Source organism: Trichoplusia ni, chromosome 12 (genome assembly GCF_003590095.1).
Source record: "Trichoplusia ni isolate ovarian cell line Hi5 chromosome 12, tn1, whole genome shotgun sequence".
In the NCBI taxonomy this organism is placed as follows: Eukaryota; Metazoa; Arthropoda; class Insecta; order Lepidoptera; family Noctuidae; genus Trichoplusia; species Trichoplusia ni.
The window spans coordinates 3,911,588-3,928,447 of NC_039489.1; the positions used below are offsets into that span (position 1 = coordinate 3,911,588).

Below are 16,860 nucleotides of genomic sequence, written 5' to 3' on the forward strand. Positions count from 1 at the left end.
GGCGACAGTGCTTGACAGACACTGGTTGACAGTGCCAGTAGGTACTAAGGTAGGTACTATGTATTGTCTATGGAACTAGCAGACTCAGCAGACTCAAGATTATCTTGAGATTATCAGATTATCAGTGATGAGTTTTTGATCTGTTTATGAAAACGTTCTAAAAAGGTTTTAATTTTTGCCATGGGGTGTAGGATCGATTAACATTTTAGCTCAACGGAAAAAGTGTGTTAAGCTAGGCGCCGCAAGTATATTTTAAGGACATAAACAAAATGAATTTAAACCAGAACCTTATCCAGCTTGGAGTATTTGAATAAACGATCTCCGCATATTGTTCGAAGTTTTAATTTTAAACGGATTTTTATAGTGTAGCAAATTAGCAATCAATATTTTTTATCATAGACTATTGCGATCGCAGTTATCTTGATAGCCTGTGGACGTGAATAACTAAAGGTTCTATAGTCTATGTCTTCACAATTTGTACGCTATTTGTTGTCAACATGTCGGACAAGTTAGTATTTTAACAATTATTTTGTTATATTATGTAAAATCTCTGTAGTTTCACGTAAAGTAGCTGTGTAAAATTATCATGGTGCTTAGTGTGATTGATAATATGCTTAAAACTTGTGCTTTACTGTTTTGTTATTGGGGTCGTAATATAGTGACATGTGTTCTATTTATGACCGTAATCGATAAATTATCGTTATTTTTGCAGTGAAGACTTGTTAGGTGACGATTTGGGCGATCAGAGCCTTGCTGACTACAACCTTGGCAATGAGGAAGAGGAACAACTCCTGGCCGACGACTATGATAACGCTGTGCCTCAAAATGTTCCTTCGTCTCTCGGGCCTTACCGAGAAATTGATATGGTTTTACCGGAGAATTCTTATAACCGAGGCATTGAATACAGCAACACGGTAAGCGAATTTTGTCAGTGGGTCATCTTAGGGGCGGAGTTTTATAATATTGAAGTTAAATTCATTCTTTTCAAGCTATCAATAATATTTTCAACTAAGTTAAATGCGATCGACCCTTGTTAGTTTATGATACAGAGTCCTCAAAATCTAGCTCGCCGTTAAAATTACCCGTAATTTCAATGATCTACCACTTTTCTATGTTACTTAAATCCTCACTTATGTAGGTAATGCATTATTGAGCAGATTACAACTGGAAGTGCCACTTTGTTGTTCTCTGATATTATCTTTCTACAATACCCATCCTTCCTTGCCCTTGCAGTATTTTTTTATATATATTTTTATCAGATACCAATTCATTCAAAGGATTAAAGTTATTAACAAGTAATAACTAACAAATTACTTGCAGATCTTACCATATGAGCCACCTCCGGAAACAGAATCAGTTGTTCCCAATGTAAACGTTGATGTTCCGGACGCAACTATGCCACAGCACACTACATATGCACCGTATGAACCACCATATGAAGAGCACACTGTTCCACCTACTATGGTTAGTGTTATGTATATTATCTTTAGTTTGTTTAACTACAATTGTTATTTAAAACCTCTTTGGTTATTTAAAATCTTTTCAATCTTCTGGTTTTACTAATTTTGACTGAAAAAGGAAGAATTATAGATGAACATGTGAGGGATATTGTTGAGTTGCTCAACTATACGTCATTACAATGCAATATTCTGATCTTTTAAAACAAAGTAATAGTACAGTATCATAATATTTTTCAAGATTTTTTGTGCAATTTGAATCTAATTGGTGCAGCAAGTCTATGGGTGCTTGAAAAGAACAATTCCACTATTAATTTCGATTATTTTCTCCATATTTATTTTCTCATTACAGCCAGCGGTTCCACAAGAGTCACCGCAAATTGTGCCGTCAGATATCAATGCACCTGTGCCAAGTAAGTAACATAATTGCATATGCAGGAACATGACTATATAAGTACATCATTGGGGGTATTTAACATCTATAGATTTATGAGATATCCAGCAAAGCCCAAGGCTACTTCCCCTATGTAACTCCTGACTTCCTGAGTAATCATCTTGTTAATAATGCTGAAAGATTTTATAAATCTTTTATATACTTTCATCTGTCCTATTGTGTGTAGTCAAATTGTTCAATTTAAATATAGTATGTATGTACTTCCTATCTTCCTACTGAGCTGAGATTTTGCATGTACAAGTTTGTTGCACAACAATGGAAATTATTTTGTCATGGAGCTTATTTTGTCATAGCCATGGAAGTTGGTGTTAGAACCTCTGATATAAAACTGACTCAGCAGCCGCAAATTTTTTCTTTTCATTTATCGAGACAAATTCATTAATTCCTGAAAAGAAAGTTATATTTTTCATATCAGTCTATGAGTTTTTGTGTTGTGAGCTGTTGTTGTACAAACTGGTTTTAACCTCAGATATTTTCCAATTGCATTCTAGATATTCCAATAGATGGTGATTTGGGCGGCCCTCGCGAGCGGTTCGTGTCGGAGCGTCCGCCCGGCGCACAGCGACTTCCGCAAGTCAGGGATATACCAGACTCTTTGGGTAAGTGTGTATACATCGTAAAACTTTAACGAAGTTATGTTGAGATTTGACTTTAATTATTGTATCTCTTTTTTGTTACGGGATAACTTCATGGAAAGAGACCCGGTCCTTTTAAAGGCGTGCACGGGGACACAGGTCTAACACGCAGAGGCTTTGTTGAGAACATTAATCTAAAATGTGATGGGGTATCTACCAGGCTTTAATTAATATTATTACAGTCAAGCTCTTATCAGATTCACTGTAACTTTTGGTCACCTCTAAACCCCTATTGCCCCTATTTAGTGATGTGGGTTCACTAATGTCGTGGCCTGTGTTGTCCAGACAAGGTAGTGATCCCCCGCGGCGGCGCGCGCGGGCGCAGCGTGTGGCGCTCGGCGGAGTTCGCGGCGCGCTACCCGCCGCACTACCGCCGCTACCCGCACAGGGTGAGAACACTACTACACTGTACTACTTATCATAAACTAGCTAAAGTATTCACATGTAGTGACTGGATCCAAAACAATTGAGTTATGAACTAGTGGTGGAGAATTCCATTTGCATCATGCTATTATACAACTTTGTACATGTATTGGTTAAACCAGCACACATTGTTTTACCATATTTCTGGTGTAGAAAAAAACAAAGTGGTAAAAATTACTTGGGGGTAAGAAAGACGCCGATTCTCAGACTTACTAAATATGCATGTAAAAGTTCATAAAAGTTAAGCCACTTATGCAACTTAGTGAAACTATTCCTCACATTCACAGGGCAACTTCAACCAACGCTTACCATACCCCCCATCACAACAACTACGATCTATTAACAATCGTCCTCCTCGGCCTGAAAGCCGGCCCGAAATGAGGCCTGAAATGAGGCCTGAGCTGAGGCCAGAGCCCCACCCCGAAATGAGGCCAGACATCCGCCCAAACATGCGACAAGAACCCCCCAATATACCCCAAATGGGTCCAGAAATATCCCCGGAGAGACCCATCCTACCTCAAGAGTTACCCATGTACAGGCCAAACCACCCAGAACGACCGTTCTACCCCCGATTCCAATTCAGACCTAACATGGAAGAGAGGCCTCCTTTCAACCAGGGCAGGCCTAACTTTGAGCCTAGACCACCGCCAGTGTTCTTCAGACCAAACTTCCCTCCAAGACAGTACGCGCCGCCGATGCGTGAGATAGTCCCCAACTCCACTCACATGCCGCAAGTGACGATACGGCAGGCCTTGCCGGGGCCCAGCCTGGAGAAGCCTAAGGACTTGCCGCGCGAGCCCGAAGTCCGCATGTTGCCGGTGGCCTTGCCGCCAAACTTGCCTCCGGGAGGTCTCGCCGGCAAGAAAGTGTTGATCAATCCACATTTCAAAGGAAACTTCCAGCCTCCTGTCGATGGTAAATATTATAACTTCTGTTTAACTTATATGAAAATACTAAGGATCAATTTCACAGAACAATTAATCGAATATTTTGAATGTGCACTATACTAATTGTAAATTTTAAAAGTGGCCTAGTGTTGAAACATATTACATTACTCAAGAAAGTTTTATACCTAACATATTTGACAGTCAGATGTGTACAAACTTATTTATATTGTGCCTATTTCGTGGAAGTAATAAACAAAATGTCATAGGGCTGCCAGTCTACATACCGACGCGGATACCAAAGTCGCCGCCGCTCAGTCCCACGATTGAGAGCAAATTCGGTAATAAAGTAGTTTATGTTGTGCACCCTGCATGGTTTGTGTAGCGACAGTTAGTGCCGATATTTATAATTATGTTGTTACGTTCCATAGCATAGACAATGCTAAACATGTATGGCATTTTTGGCCCTTCAGGGGTGCTTTATACAATGAGCGCCAAAAAGAAAATTGTGTTTAAACGATTGACAAAAAATCGAATTACGTATCGGCACTAAAATATTGATATATGTTGCACATTATGTATCATGCTTATGTTTTTATACAAATATGTAGACTAAGATAAATAGTAAATGACGTAAATGTCCTTAGTAAAAAAACCATAGAAAGACACCAATACTTTAATATTAAGTATAAATGCCTCGTTCATAAAGAACTAGTTCTGCTTCATTATGTGTTATATACTAATTACCATATTTACAGTTTCATCCTCCTTTTTCAAGTAAATGAATATGACTTTATAATATATTGTTTAGCCAGTAATATGTCTGTCCAACCTAAGTGGTTTAGAGTCCTTTCTTCGTACCTTTTCTAACATAATTTTTTGATCACAATTTTGTGTCTGTATCGAACGAGTGAACACTCCTATTAAATACTACATGAAATATATAAATTAGTGTATGAAGACATCTTACATTGATACTCTTTCCCATGTCTATAAGTCATGCTCTTCCTTGGTATGCATGATATATGACAGTCAAATATAAAATCGCAATGGCAAAACGAACATTGTTACAAAAAGACGCATTCCTAACTTATAGCACATTAGTTAATACTCTCTTTTACTATTTTTCTCTGATATTACTAAGTCAATAAATAGTAGCTTGTTTGTGACATTATCCTTATTGTTAATATGTTTTCTAGGTCCGGTGAAGGATATAGATGACGCCGCAGAACGCTTCATCGCTGAGCAGCGCAACGCGTTGGCGAGAGCGGCCATCAGGAAACACGCCAGGCGGTCGCCGCAGAGGTATGGCAAGCTTTTGGCTTGGATGTTTCAGTGAATATGAATAAAAGATGATGTAACTACTGTAGAAATTTGTTTTAAAGTCGTTTCGGTTTGTTAATTAATAAAATCATCACAAAATCGCGTACAAACGTACATACAAACAGGTCAAACTGAGAGCCTCCTTTTTTTTAAGTCGGTTAATCAAATTATATACATATCTTTATTCTCTCAAATTGTGAGATAAGAGGTGAAAGCATTACAATAGTCTTATACACTTTGCTGTAAAATCACAGCATGCAAATTTGATGGTACCCATTGCATAGCAATTTAAAAGAAAGGTCTAATTTGTGAGATGCTGTCATCTTCCTGATTAAAAGTTTCCTATGTACATCAAATGTTTTACTTGGAATGACTGCCACCCTGAAAGCAACTAATTTTACTGTCCAACATATGTAGTGTAGTAGACTCGAGGAATAGCCGAGTGGTTAAGGCCACCACGCCAAACCCATAGAGCGCGACGTCTCGCGGGTTTGATCCCCCCAAGACAAGCATTAATGTGATCCACGAATTCTTGTCCTGAGACTGGGTGTCTTTGTGAATGTGAATTGAATGTTTGTGAAACCTCCTACTACACAAGGATTTAATATCGTTAATGCAGGAGTCGTTTTTTCTTTAAACCCTGTTGAACTTGTATTACCTTATCATGTAATGTATGTTTGATATCTCTCGTCACAGATACATAGAGAACACAACCATAGAGATAGAGAATGACCTGGCTCACGCTCACCGGCCGCGCAGCGACGATGATGACCTGCTGCGGAGGCAGGAGGAGTTCATCAACGCGAATAGAGCCGGACTGCGGAGGAGGTGAGCGGAATTAGAATACAAAAAAAAACTGTTTAGTCTGTCATACAGATTTCCAAAATATGCCATACGTATTTCAATATTTTTCGGAAAAAATTCTGACGGATTGTTCCACGATCACTAAATAGCTGCTATGGTGCTGATAAATTGAAAAATTTGACATTCTTTGCATGAGAAAATCTATCATGTAACTTAATGGGAACTCATGTGGCGATGGTAAACAGGCCCATAGTCAAATACTATGTTAGATTATCATTATATATAGAATCTTAAGGGTCTACTGACAATCTCTTCTAATAAGACTTGCAGTTGTGTGAGGGTGAAAGTGCCTTATAAAGTGTAGAGTGGCGTCTTTTTCTCACAAGTGAATTATTGATTTGTTAAGAGGTTGTGGTAGTCTTTGTGAGAATAGAACGAAACATATAAGGTCAGTCCACTGCTGGACATAGGCCTCTCCATAAGTTCTCCAGCGCGACGGTTCTTTCAAGCCGTACCTGAGTATTGCTTAAGCCCCGCACGTAGTATAAGTGGCAAGACGCGCCTGTAACGCCGCCCCCCGCAGGATGCGCTCGTGCTCGCCGCCGCGCCGCTCGCCGTCGCCGCGCCGCAGCCCCGAGCGCCGCGCGCGCCACGCCGACGAGGTACTGCCTACTGCACTACTGTACAAGTGTACCGACACATAACTATTACATGTTCAAAGCTATACCTTTACGGTTGTCCTTAAATTAATGTAACACACATGTAGCCCATGACATTGTTCACTTATGAATGAAGAAAAATAAGTAGATGTTAGAAATGTTTTGGCTCTAACTTCTACTTTGTTTTTTATTATTTATTTACTCTACTAACATATACTTCATATATATTACCTATACTTATTTTCATTTAAAGATGATTGCTCATTATTCATATCGCCCGCTCCCTTCTTAAATTCATTTTTATAACAATTTTATTTGTTGTCAGATTTCTTTAGTAGTAAGTAAGTATAGTTTATGAGCTTGAAATTTTTAAAAATAACGTTATCTCAAAAATTCTGCAAAATATAATTTTAGATTATTTTAAATATTATTTGTTTTTTAGGACACGGACTATAAGAGAAAAATGCGTGAACAAGAGAATTTACGTGAACGCGTATTGCGAGCGAAGGAGGTGCGACGCAGGAAGAACGCTGTAGCTATGCATAAACAACTACAGGAAAAGTGAGTTTTTTATATTAATTTTATTACAAATGAAATTGTATAACTGTAGAGTTCTTTTAGTTGTATGTAAAAAATAAGCAGTTGTGTTCTCAGCAAACGTTGTTTTGCTATATAGGTTATTGCGATAAGTACCTAAATGGATCATTAAAATAAGCTGTTTTGCTGTGTAGTAGACCCAATATCAGTACGTATAAGCTAGTCCCTCCCAGTCCGTAACGTCGGCCTCCCTGTCGCAGAGAGCGTGAGCCAGCGGACAAGGACAAGCCCGCCGCCGCGCCGCCCGCGCGCGCCCCCGAGCCCGCCCGCAGCCACGTGCCGCCGCCCGCTGCTGCTGCTCCTGCCGCTGCTGCTGCTGCTGCTGCTGCTCCTGCCGCTGCTGCTGCTGCTCCTGCCGCTGCTGCTGCTGCTGCTCCTGCTCCTGCCGCTGCTGCTGCTCCTGCTGCTGCTGCCGCCGCTGCTGTAGTGGGTCAGTACTAATCAATTTTTAAAGTTACACTTTGCCAGTTACATTAGGTAGAGAAATACCCTACATCAAATTACAGCTAGTCTATTAACTTCCCAATCAGATATTTTCATTCACAAACTAGTAAAGTATCTAACTTATTCCTAAACTCTCAACTAACCAATAATGATGTGCGATTAAAGAAAAAAGTACAATTATTATAATAGAATAATGATGTCCTAACCGATTTTCTATCACGGCGCGGGATTTATTGCACTCAAGCGTGTGCGACAACACAGGTGCACTCTCTGCTTCCTTACTTCAAAGCGCAATGGAACAGCAATCCAACACAACTAGAAAAAGGTCAAGAACAAAATCTACTTTTATTTTATACCCGTTTTTCGTTACACTCATGCTGTGACCTTTAACGCAAAACATTTAAATTATATAATGCAACTGCCCATAAACAATGACACAATTTTAAGTACTCAAATCACAAATTAATAATTTTATTGTTCCTCCCAGAAAACCTGACCCCTCCCCACAACATAGCGCCCAAGCGTGAGTCTACAGAGCGCGCGCTCACGCCGCCGCTGCCCGACAAGCGCACCGACAGCGACGACGACCTCGACCTCATCCTCGGGGACATCGACGGGATACTGTCCGATGACGAGGACACTGGGCGGTTCAAGGACAAAACTAAGGAGAGTAAGAAGTAAGTATGGGGATAATACAGGGACTCTTTTAAAACTTAGTAGAGTCTCTGCATTAACTTTAGGTGCGAAAAGTTGACATCCTCAACATCTCTGTTATAAACTCTAAAGACAAATTTATATTAGAAAAAAATACTTATGTGATACTCAATAGGGTATTGACTAAATCTGTATAGTCTGTAAGACAGATTTAAAAAATACTGTATACGTATTTTTGATCATTATTGCATTATTAAAAATTAAGGAAGATAAAAAGCACTTAAGTTTGTCAGTGGGGCCTAAAAACATCACTTGACAGTGAAAACGTACTTAAACTATCATTGTATTTCCTTTATTTTTTGTTTACGAGATACAAGAAAAAATACGTTTGGATATCTGTCTGACGGGCTAAACAGTTTCTTTTTTGTTAAATATGCTATTATTATTGCATAGTTAATAAGATACAATAAAGACCCTACCCTACAAAAATTAGGAAGAGTAATGCTGAACTAAATGTTGTTTTAGGTCGGAGCCACCAAAGTCCAAGCCTGCGGTGGACTTGAGGTCCAAGCTGCCGCCGAAGCCCGCTGAGCACAAGAAGCCGCAGCGACAGAAGATCGTCTTCGAGGAGAAAGAGGAGGGGAAATCTAAGAAAAAAGGTAAAATAATCACAATAACAGTCTTTAAATGTCCCACTGTATAATAATAACAGACTTCAGTCTCTAAACTAATCAGTGATCGCCACGCTAGCTGGCTTCTGACTAGCTACTCCAGGTTCAAATATTTGGGATTCCTGTTTTCAACTCGATGTTTCACTTTACTTATAGTCTCTTTTAAAACTTAATATTAATTCGCTTTTTCTGCACACCTTCCAGTGAAATTTCACTATGTTTTAAGGTTAATATAATAGGTCCTCTTACTTGATAACAGTATGACAAAATACGCAAATAATATGTTGATTTTTTGTTTACAGAAAAGTCCCCTACTCGTCGAGCGGTCGTCACGAGCTCGACTAAAACTGATGAAAATGAACCCGTAACTAAGAAGGCTAAGGTGAGTTACATTATACAACATATTTTTACCATTTCTATGAAGATTTAAAACGCTTTATATTTCACAAAACGAGTAATAATATAACATTGATAATAGGATCATTCTGTCACAATAATTGTAGACGGTAAAATCATGAAAATTAAGGTTTAAGATCTAATTGTAAATTCATGATACGTTTTCTAGGTCAAACCCAAACTGGATCTAACTATTAAGTCCAGAGCGAGGATAACATATGATAATAAGGAGGTATGTACTAACTATACCTTATTTATGTTACAATTACTATATGCATTGGGTAAAGACCTTAATTCGAAAAAAAAAAGATGTACAATCAGAAAGCCAAATTTCTAATAATAAGTGTAGCATATAATATTACAACTTAATTTATCTCCACAGCAAGTCGAAAAAGACAAGGACGACGACAAAACAGCTTTCTCTAACCGCCGAGTGATCTTACAGAGAAAAGCACCAAAAGACAAATCAGTGTTCTCCCGGATCGAGGTCAAAACCGACCCGTCCAAACCCAACCCGGGCATATTCAGCCGCGCGGTACGCACCGCCATCGGTACTGAGAATACACGCATAGTCATCAACAAAAAAGACGAACCACAAGTACAGTTCGAGAGCGACAGCGACCTCGACGAGGACACGCTGCTCGAAGACTCGGGGAACACGGCCAGTGTGGCCAACTTGCCCCACGGAATGACCGATACGCGCCTCAAGACGCTGGCGGGAAATGAAGTCCAGGTAACTAGAACCTTAGGGTACCTTTTTGAATTGTTTTTTTTAGGATGCCGGCTCGAATGCGTTGGGGCAAAATTTACTGAATATAGTGCTAGTTTTTGTGTCAGGTGAAATAAACTTTTGTGGCTATATTTCAATTCTTTAATGTATATATTATTTTCCATAGATGACTTTTAAACTCATACGAGTTTAAGTAGACAGAAGAGGTATTAAGATGCTTTGTCACTGAAATCCCTTCAGCGATAGGAATCTATTCATATAAAAGAAAGATGTAAATGCATGTATAAATAATGATGACAGGATCTGTTTTAGGCTTTAAAGGCTAGTAAGATGAAAAAACATAATTGAAATGAGCGAAGAAAGTAATATTAATGGGAGACTTTTTTAAAGAAAAATTGGCCTTTTCTTTGTGAGATAAGAATCCTAAAAGTCAAGAGTGCAAATTAAACAAGTGCCAGAGTTCAGTCAAAGGAAAATGTTTGATTATTATCATTATACTAAACTTGTACTCAAACTCAAAGACCAGGCTTAAAGATATTTACTTTCACCAATATGTAAAATTTAAATTACCCATGACCAACTACTTTGTAACTCACTTACAAAGCATACTAGATGTAGAGTACTGTAATTTGATTTGCTTGTAATTAATAAGATGCAAAAATGTCATTTGAGACTATTTTTGAATTTTAATACTTAAAATTACTTGATTTAACGAATTGAGGTCCCATTACTAGGCTCAATTTCGGTAAACAAAAAGTTATTTTGCATGTGATGCTTGTATCCCCAAACACAAGAGCTATTTTGACATAGAAACAATTAGTCAATAGTTTAAAATTACTTTAGTTTCTCTATTTGCAGAAGACTATTCATAGAGAGAGTTTTTATTAACTTAAATTATGTTACATACACTTATATAAATGCTTATTACAATATTAACACTAGAGTTTTTCTATAGCTTAATCTGTATGGATATTTATTAATCAATAAAACTTCTATAGGACAGTAGCTGCCAGTAAAAGCTGCAAAAAAAATATACAAAAATGAACTTTAAGTTTATGATAACCTAGAACTGAACTTACGACACCATAATCGTCGTTGTTTCAAATTGTACTTATGAAAGGGTAGTCGAATCGTGTGAAACCATTCGAGCCGCCCATCCCGTAAGCCTACCTCACTGTGATATTCTGTGTGATATATATTATATGTATGTATTTATATATATCGGTTAGATATACACTGTAGACTATTTATAGATTTAAGAACATATACAGGTTTATTAATTACTAGCTGCTGCCCGCGACTGCGTCCGCGTGGTTAGAAGATATAACCACTTCCCTTTTTTTCGACATTTTCTATTGTACCTTCGCTCCTATTAGTCGCAGCGTGATGGTATATAGCCTAAAACCTTCCTCGATCAATGGTCTATTAAACACAAAAAGAATTTTTCAATTTGAATCAGTAGGTTCTGAGATTAGCGCGTTCAAACAAACAGAGCTTGTTTGTTCAGCTTGTATGTATTAGTATTGAGTTTTTACTAATTTGTATTGGTAAGGTTGTAAAATACATGCTTCCATAATATTGACTGCACCGTTAGCCAAGTGGTATAGGTCACCACGTCAAAGCCACTGTGTGCGCCTTGTCGCGGATTCGATCCCCGCGATAATCAAGCATTTTTCTGATCTACGACTATACCACATTATTTTTTTTTATTAAAAACTTAGGTCTGTTAGGTTATTGATTAATTAAATTAATTTCATTAGTCCACCTTTGTACATTGGTTATGTATAAGAATATAAAAAAAATGAAATGTAAATGGGGTAATGCTAAATGAAAGAGAGATGGAGGTCATGTGAATAAAGGGTGAATTGAAGAGTGAAGGGCGCATTGTTGTTATAAGGCTACCTACATTCTATAGCTCAAAAAAGGTGGTGCAGTTTTATGGGTGATTAGTGGCCGTTCAAATATTGCGTAAAGATTATTTACCCAAAACTCACCTTGTCACCAAAAGTAAGAAAAAATTTTACCCCCTCCCCCATAGCATAGCAAAAAAAAACGAGCACCCAGAGTCACCTAGATCTGTAATATCGCGTTTTTAAGCGCGTTTTTAGGCGTACTAGACATAAACAACATTTGATTTTCAATTATTGATATATTTATGAATTAAAAATTAATAAACCTGTATATTATATACAATAGCAAATACTACATTTTACATGTACTATTAATGACTAGTTGACTAGTGATTTGCTATGTTGTCAAAACTTATATAATTAAAGTAAAATTGTAAATAATTATTATTATTATTACCGGACTATCTGTGATAAATGAAGTATTAGCTTATGTTTAATGTTTTTTTTTTATAAGGTATTATTAGTATCTTCTTTGTGAAGATATGGACTGATTTGCTGGCCGTATGATGTACCAGTGTTGTATGTTATGTCTAAGTAATTACATTACAATCATAAATAATTATTTTTCAATGTTTTTGTCTTCTGTACATAATGATTGTTATTTACTCTAACTTATGTTTTATTGAAATACTGGGTAGTATAAGATGTCTTTGAGAAATATAGGTATGTTAATAAATACGTTAAGCGTAATATATTTTTCTGGTATTATATTAAATATTATAGCCAGTTTTAGAAACTATGTACAGAAGTCGTCATGATCTAAATATATGTTGAAAAAAGGATCATGATTTAAAAATTATACTTATTTATATAATTGATAACTCGCCTTAGTTATCACGAAATGCTTGTATGTTAAAATAATGTATTTTATATGAATGATACAATTTTAATATGTTTTTTTTTTCAATATTACGTTTATCACATATTTTTATTTCATTATTTTATTACAAATGCCCCTGAATACGAATGATACGGCTGGCAATAAACATATTATTGATTTTTTACTCTATTACTTGTGGTATGAAGATCGAATCTTATACCCAAAAAGTATTAAGTTATCTTAAAGTAAAGAATGCACTTTTCTACATAGGTTTCTTAATATATGCAATGAACCACTCAATATTTATTTGCCAAAGTTTATCGGTCAATATGATCATATTAAAATTGTATTTAAAGTAAATAGGGAAAGTGTTAAGTGATTGTTTTAAATTTAAGTTTATTTTTAATTGTAAAAGTTTATGAAGTCAGCCTATGTAGTTCAAGCATATTTTTGTCATAGCGCCGTTGTAATAGTTCTAAGCTTAATTATTTACTACCTTAACTATAATTTTTATCCTGTAACATTTATGAGACTGTGTTGCCATGTATTACTTAACATTTTTCTTATTTGCAATAACTATGTAAACTAAAATTATAAACCAGCCTGTAAATGCCGTAGGCATAGGCTTCTAGTTATAAATAGTTTTAAGCCATTTAATATAAGAACCGAAATTGAATGAAAAACATCCACGGATTCATGTTCCAGAGTTTAACCCTGGACAAAGAAGACAGGACGGCTAAAATCATATTCAAGACGACTGCGGCTGCGGAAAGTTTCAAAAAGAAATTTAATAACAAAATGGTGGCGGCGAGTCGTCTGTCCGTCACGCTACGCTGAACGCTACGGGGGTGCTACGAGACTACGATTCTTACTACAAAGTAATATACCCTATAATTTACCTATGCTACAAAATGACGGGTTGTTATCGTTTTTTTATGGGTAATTTTTATCTTAGCCAAATGTAAATCGATTTCAACTCAAGTTGTAAGTTACAGTGTGTCTAAGTGTGGATTTGGATGCTGGATGAAGCTCAGAAGTCGGTTGTTTATATTAACACAATATTTGCTGTTTGATTCGTGTATGTCGTATTCTGAACCAATTTGTAAATTGTCTATATTGGTAACTGTAATATTGATAAAACAATGTCTTGTTCAAACAATGTTTTAATTTTAGAATAAAACTAACTGATTTAACTCTATCGAGTAGATACTACTTTTAATTGTCTTAGTTGATGTTTACAAAATTGTACATTAATTAAGTTTTTCCTAAACTATGTAGAGAAATTGGAGTACCTATTTGTTTTAATTCACTCCTTGTGATTAGAAAGTGCTTATAGTTCGGACTTATCAAGCACCATATGATATGTTGAAAGCAAAACTGTGTTTGTACTGCCAATGTTTTATTTAGCTAAAGTTAATAGTGTATGCTGGATTGTTTCGAAAATTACATAATACTATGTAACATAAGGAAATTACGTGAAAATCGGTCTAGTAGTTTTTGCGATCATCATGATGTTATAAAATATGATTTGAATGACTTGACTGGTTGAATGAGTATGGCATTTTTAACATAAGAGCTTGGCTATTTAACAGTGTAATTTAACTACAGGAAAACATATTTTAATATTATATTTTAAAGTAAAATTGCTAATTACTACATTTAGTACTCATATATGGTCCAAAAAGTGTAAAAGTTTTTGTGAATTAGTTTTTAGTTTAAATTAAGTTTTTTTGAGTGAAAATATGAATATGTTTACTAGCACATGCTTTGTTTCGCCATGTTGAAAGATTGCGGTAAATATGTATGTAATAGACAATTGAAATTGTATTGTATCAGTGTATTCAATTTTGTTAAGTATAACATTTTTGAACAGCAGAAATGTTTAAAATTGTATGTCTGAGTACCCATCATTGCGGTATTTTATCAAATGTTTATTCTTGAAAGATGTTAAAATGTAATTCTTGAATGTCATAAGATTATGAGACCCATTTAATGTCAACTGCAAATTTTATTTGTATTTTGAGATCTTTGTCAGTAAATGTTGCCAAAGTTTTAATTGATTTTTAAGTTGTAGTTTTGATTTTACTAAATTTTGTGTATGGACATTTCGCTTCGCTTTTGTTTATGGTATTTTTGGCAATCTGGATAATGTAATTTTTTGCCGTATCAAAAATGTTGTAAAATTTAATAAAGCTATAGAACTAGATTGATATTAAATTTTCTCCAGGGATGTTAACATATACATAATTGTTTAAAATGTAAACAGCTTCCTTAAACATTCTTCCTTCCATGCTATCTGTATGATTAAACCGATAGCTTTCGTTAATAATAGATTTATAAAACTCAAATACATAGCTTACATTTATTATAAAGAATTATATCTGTATCTGAAAATGACTTTCCTAGCAAAACGTTTATTGCCATTTCCTTAGACTATGTTTTATATAGAAAATATCAGTCAAAAGTAATTATTAAATATTTAATCTGATTTGAAGATTTGTAACCAAACATTATAAAATCGTGCCATGATTGAAATTCAATACAAAAACATTTTGTTATTGAAAAAGTTTAAAGAAGTTTTAGTTCTCGTAAGAAATAACGAAAAACATTATATTTCTAAGGAGCGACAGATTACGTTATTCGCATTTTCGATGATTCGACGATTAATTTGAATTGTATAAACTTGTAAACACCCAAGCAAAGTTGAACCTTTGCAAACACTGTATGTTTTGCTAAAAAAATTAATTTGTGTAACATACAATTTGCACCCGAAACGAATTCGTATACTTCGGTGTATGTACAATTGTATATTTTAAAATGTTGTCAAAATAAGTCCAGTCTGTGACACAGTTGTCCTACTGTTGTGGTCGTCCATCACTTATTTCTTCATAGAATAGGAATTATGTTTGGATTTTATTAACACTGGTGCTTCAAATTATTTATTCATTTGCATTTATATAGAAGAAGAGCCACATACATTTATTTTAAAGAACGGTTCTGCAAGTTTCCTTCCTTTTTTAACTATAAAACTGCTGAACCTACTCTTCCTAATAATGGTTTAAGTAACATTTAGAAGTTTTAAATAAGTGTTCTGTAAACATTGCACTTTAAGGATTGTTTATTTTAATCGTAGTTGAGCAGATGTAAGTACGCTGTATTTGTTTATAATTCTCTCTTGTAACTAGTATGAGTAACATACGTTTGTCATGGTTACACGTGACTTATATTTAAGTAATTTTTAGACTTTGCTCTCAAGGAGATTGCCTAGTGATAAGTGATTGTATAGAAATTTGAGTTATTATGAAAATTCTTGCTAAATATGTAAAGAACCATGATATATCCAAGAAGTCTTATTTCTTTACGAATAAGTATTGTTTTTGTACTGTATGTACAAAATAGTTATTTCCATACGGGAGTATGATATTAATATTGTCTTGATATACTGAGATCGATGTCCATGTCTCCAAAGTCAACTTATCCCGAGGCAATCTCGTCGAAAGCAATTAAAACGCATTGCGACACAATGTTATTATAATGCAAATAAAATACGCTAGATGTGAAACGTTGTTTATTATTTTGTACAAAAACCAGGTTTTTCTAATTAATGTGATATCTTATAAACATCGATCTCACGAAATAAATATTCGAGGTTATTAGTTGTTTTAATTTCTTTTAACGGATGTGTCCCTCTATGTATGTACTTTATTAGATGTAAGCACGGTTTTGTAATACTAATGTATTACAGATTACATATTTTAAATTTTAATCTTGAGTGAAAAACAATTTAAAATATGTAGTTTGAGAATATTGCAAAATCATAAAAGTTCTCAGTGGTATGAGAATGGTAAATTAAATAAATTTTGTATAAGTAATAATAATGTATCAGCCAAAAAAATAATCAAATCTGGCTAAAATATAAAAACGTTCTGACAAAACTTTTTTGTTTTTATACTCAAATTTATTTTGTGATTATCAAATATATATACTTAAAATATATTT

General features: G+C 35.3%; 1 protein-coding gene across 1 annotated transcript; it reads left to right on the top strand.

Moving 5' to 3' along the window:
• The first annotated feature begins 59 nt into the window (after nt 1-59).
• Nucleotides 60-16,514, top strand: LOC113499216 (serine/arginine repetitive matrix protein 1-like). Its single transcript, XM_026879606.1, has 19 exons — nt 60-508; nt 713-914; nt 1,321-1,464; nt 1,810-1,870; nt 2,403-2,510; nt 2,832-2,935; nt 3,257-3,884; nt 4,123-4,194; nt 5,053-5,158; nt 5,873-6,004; nt 6,564-6,642; nt 7,082-7,200; nt 7,437-7,666; nt 8,168-8,357; nt 8,860-8,993; nt 9,308-9,387; nt 9,571-9,633; nt 9,784-10,134; nt 13,567-16,514. The coding sequence occupies exons 1-19, from the start codon at nt 498-500 to the stop codon at nt 13,696-13,698; spliced, it is 2,946 nt and encodes a 981-aa protein (XP_026735407.1). The 5' UTR covers nt 60-497; the 3' UTR covers nt 13,699-16,514.
• Nucleotides 16,515-16,860: the final 346 nt, after the last annotated feature.

Excerpts from the sequence above, each read along its gene's own strand:
- LOC113499216 (XM_026879606.1), top strand. Across the intron at positions 1,871-2,402 it reads TATCAATGCACCTGTGCCAA|ATATTCCAATAGATGGTGAT; the intron begins GTAAGTAACATA and ends ATTGCATTCTAG. Across the intron at positions 7,667-8,167 it reads TGCCGCCGCTGCTGTAGTGG|AAAACCTGACCCCTCCCCAC; the intron begins GTCAGTACTAAT and ends TGTTCCTCCCAG.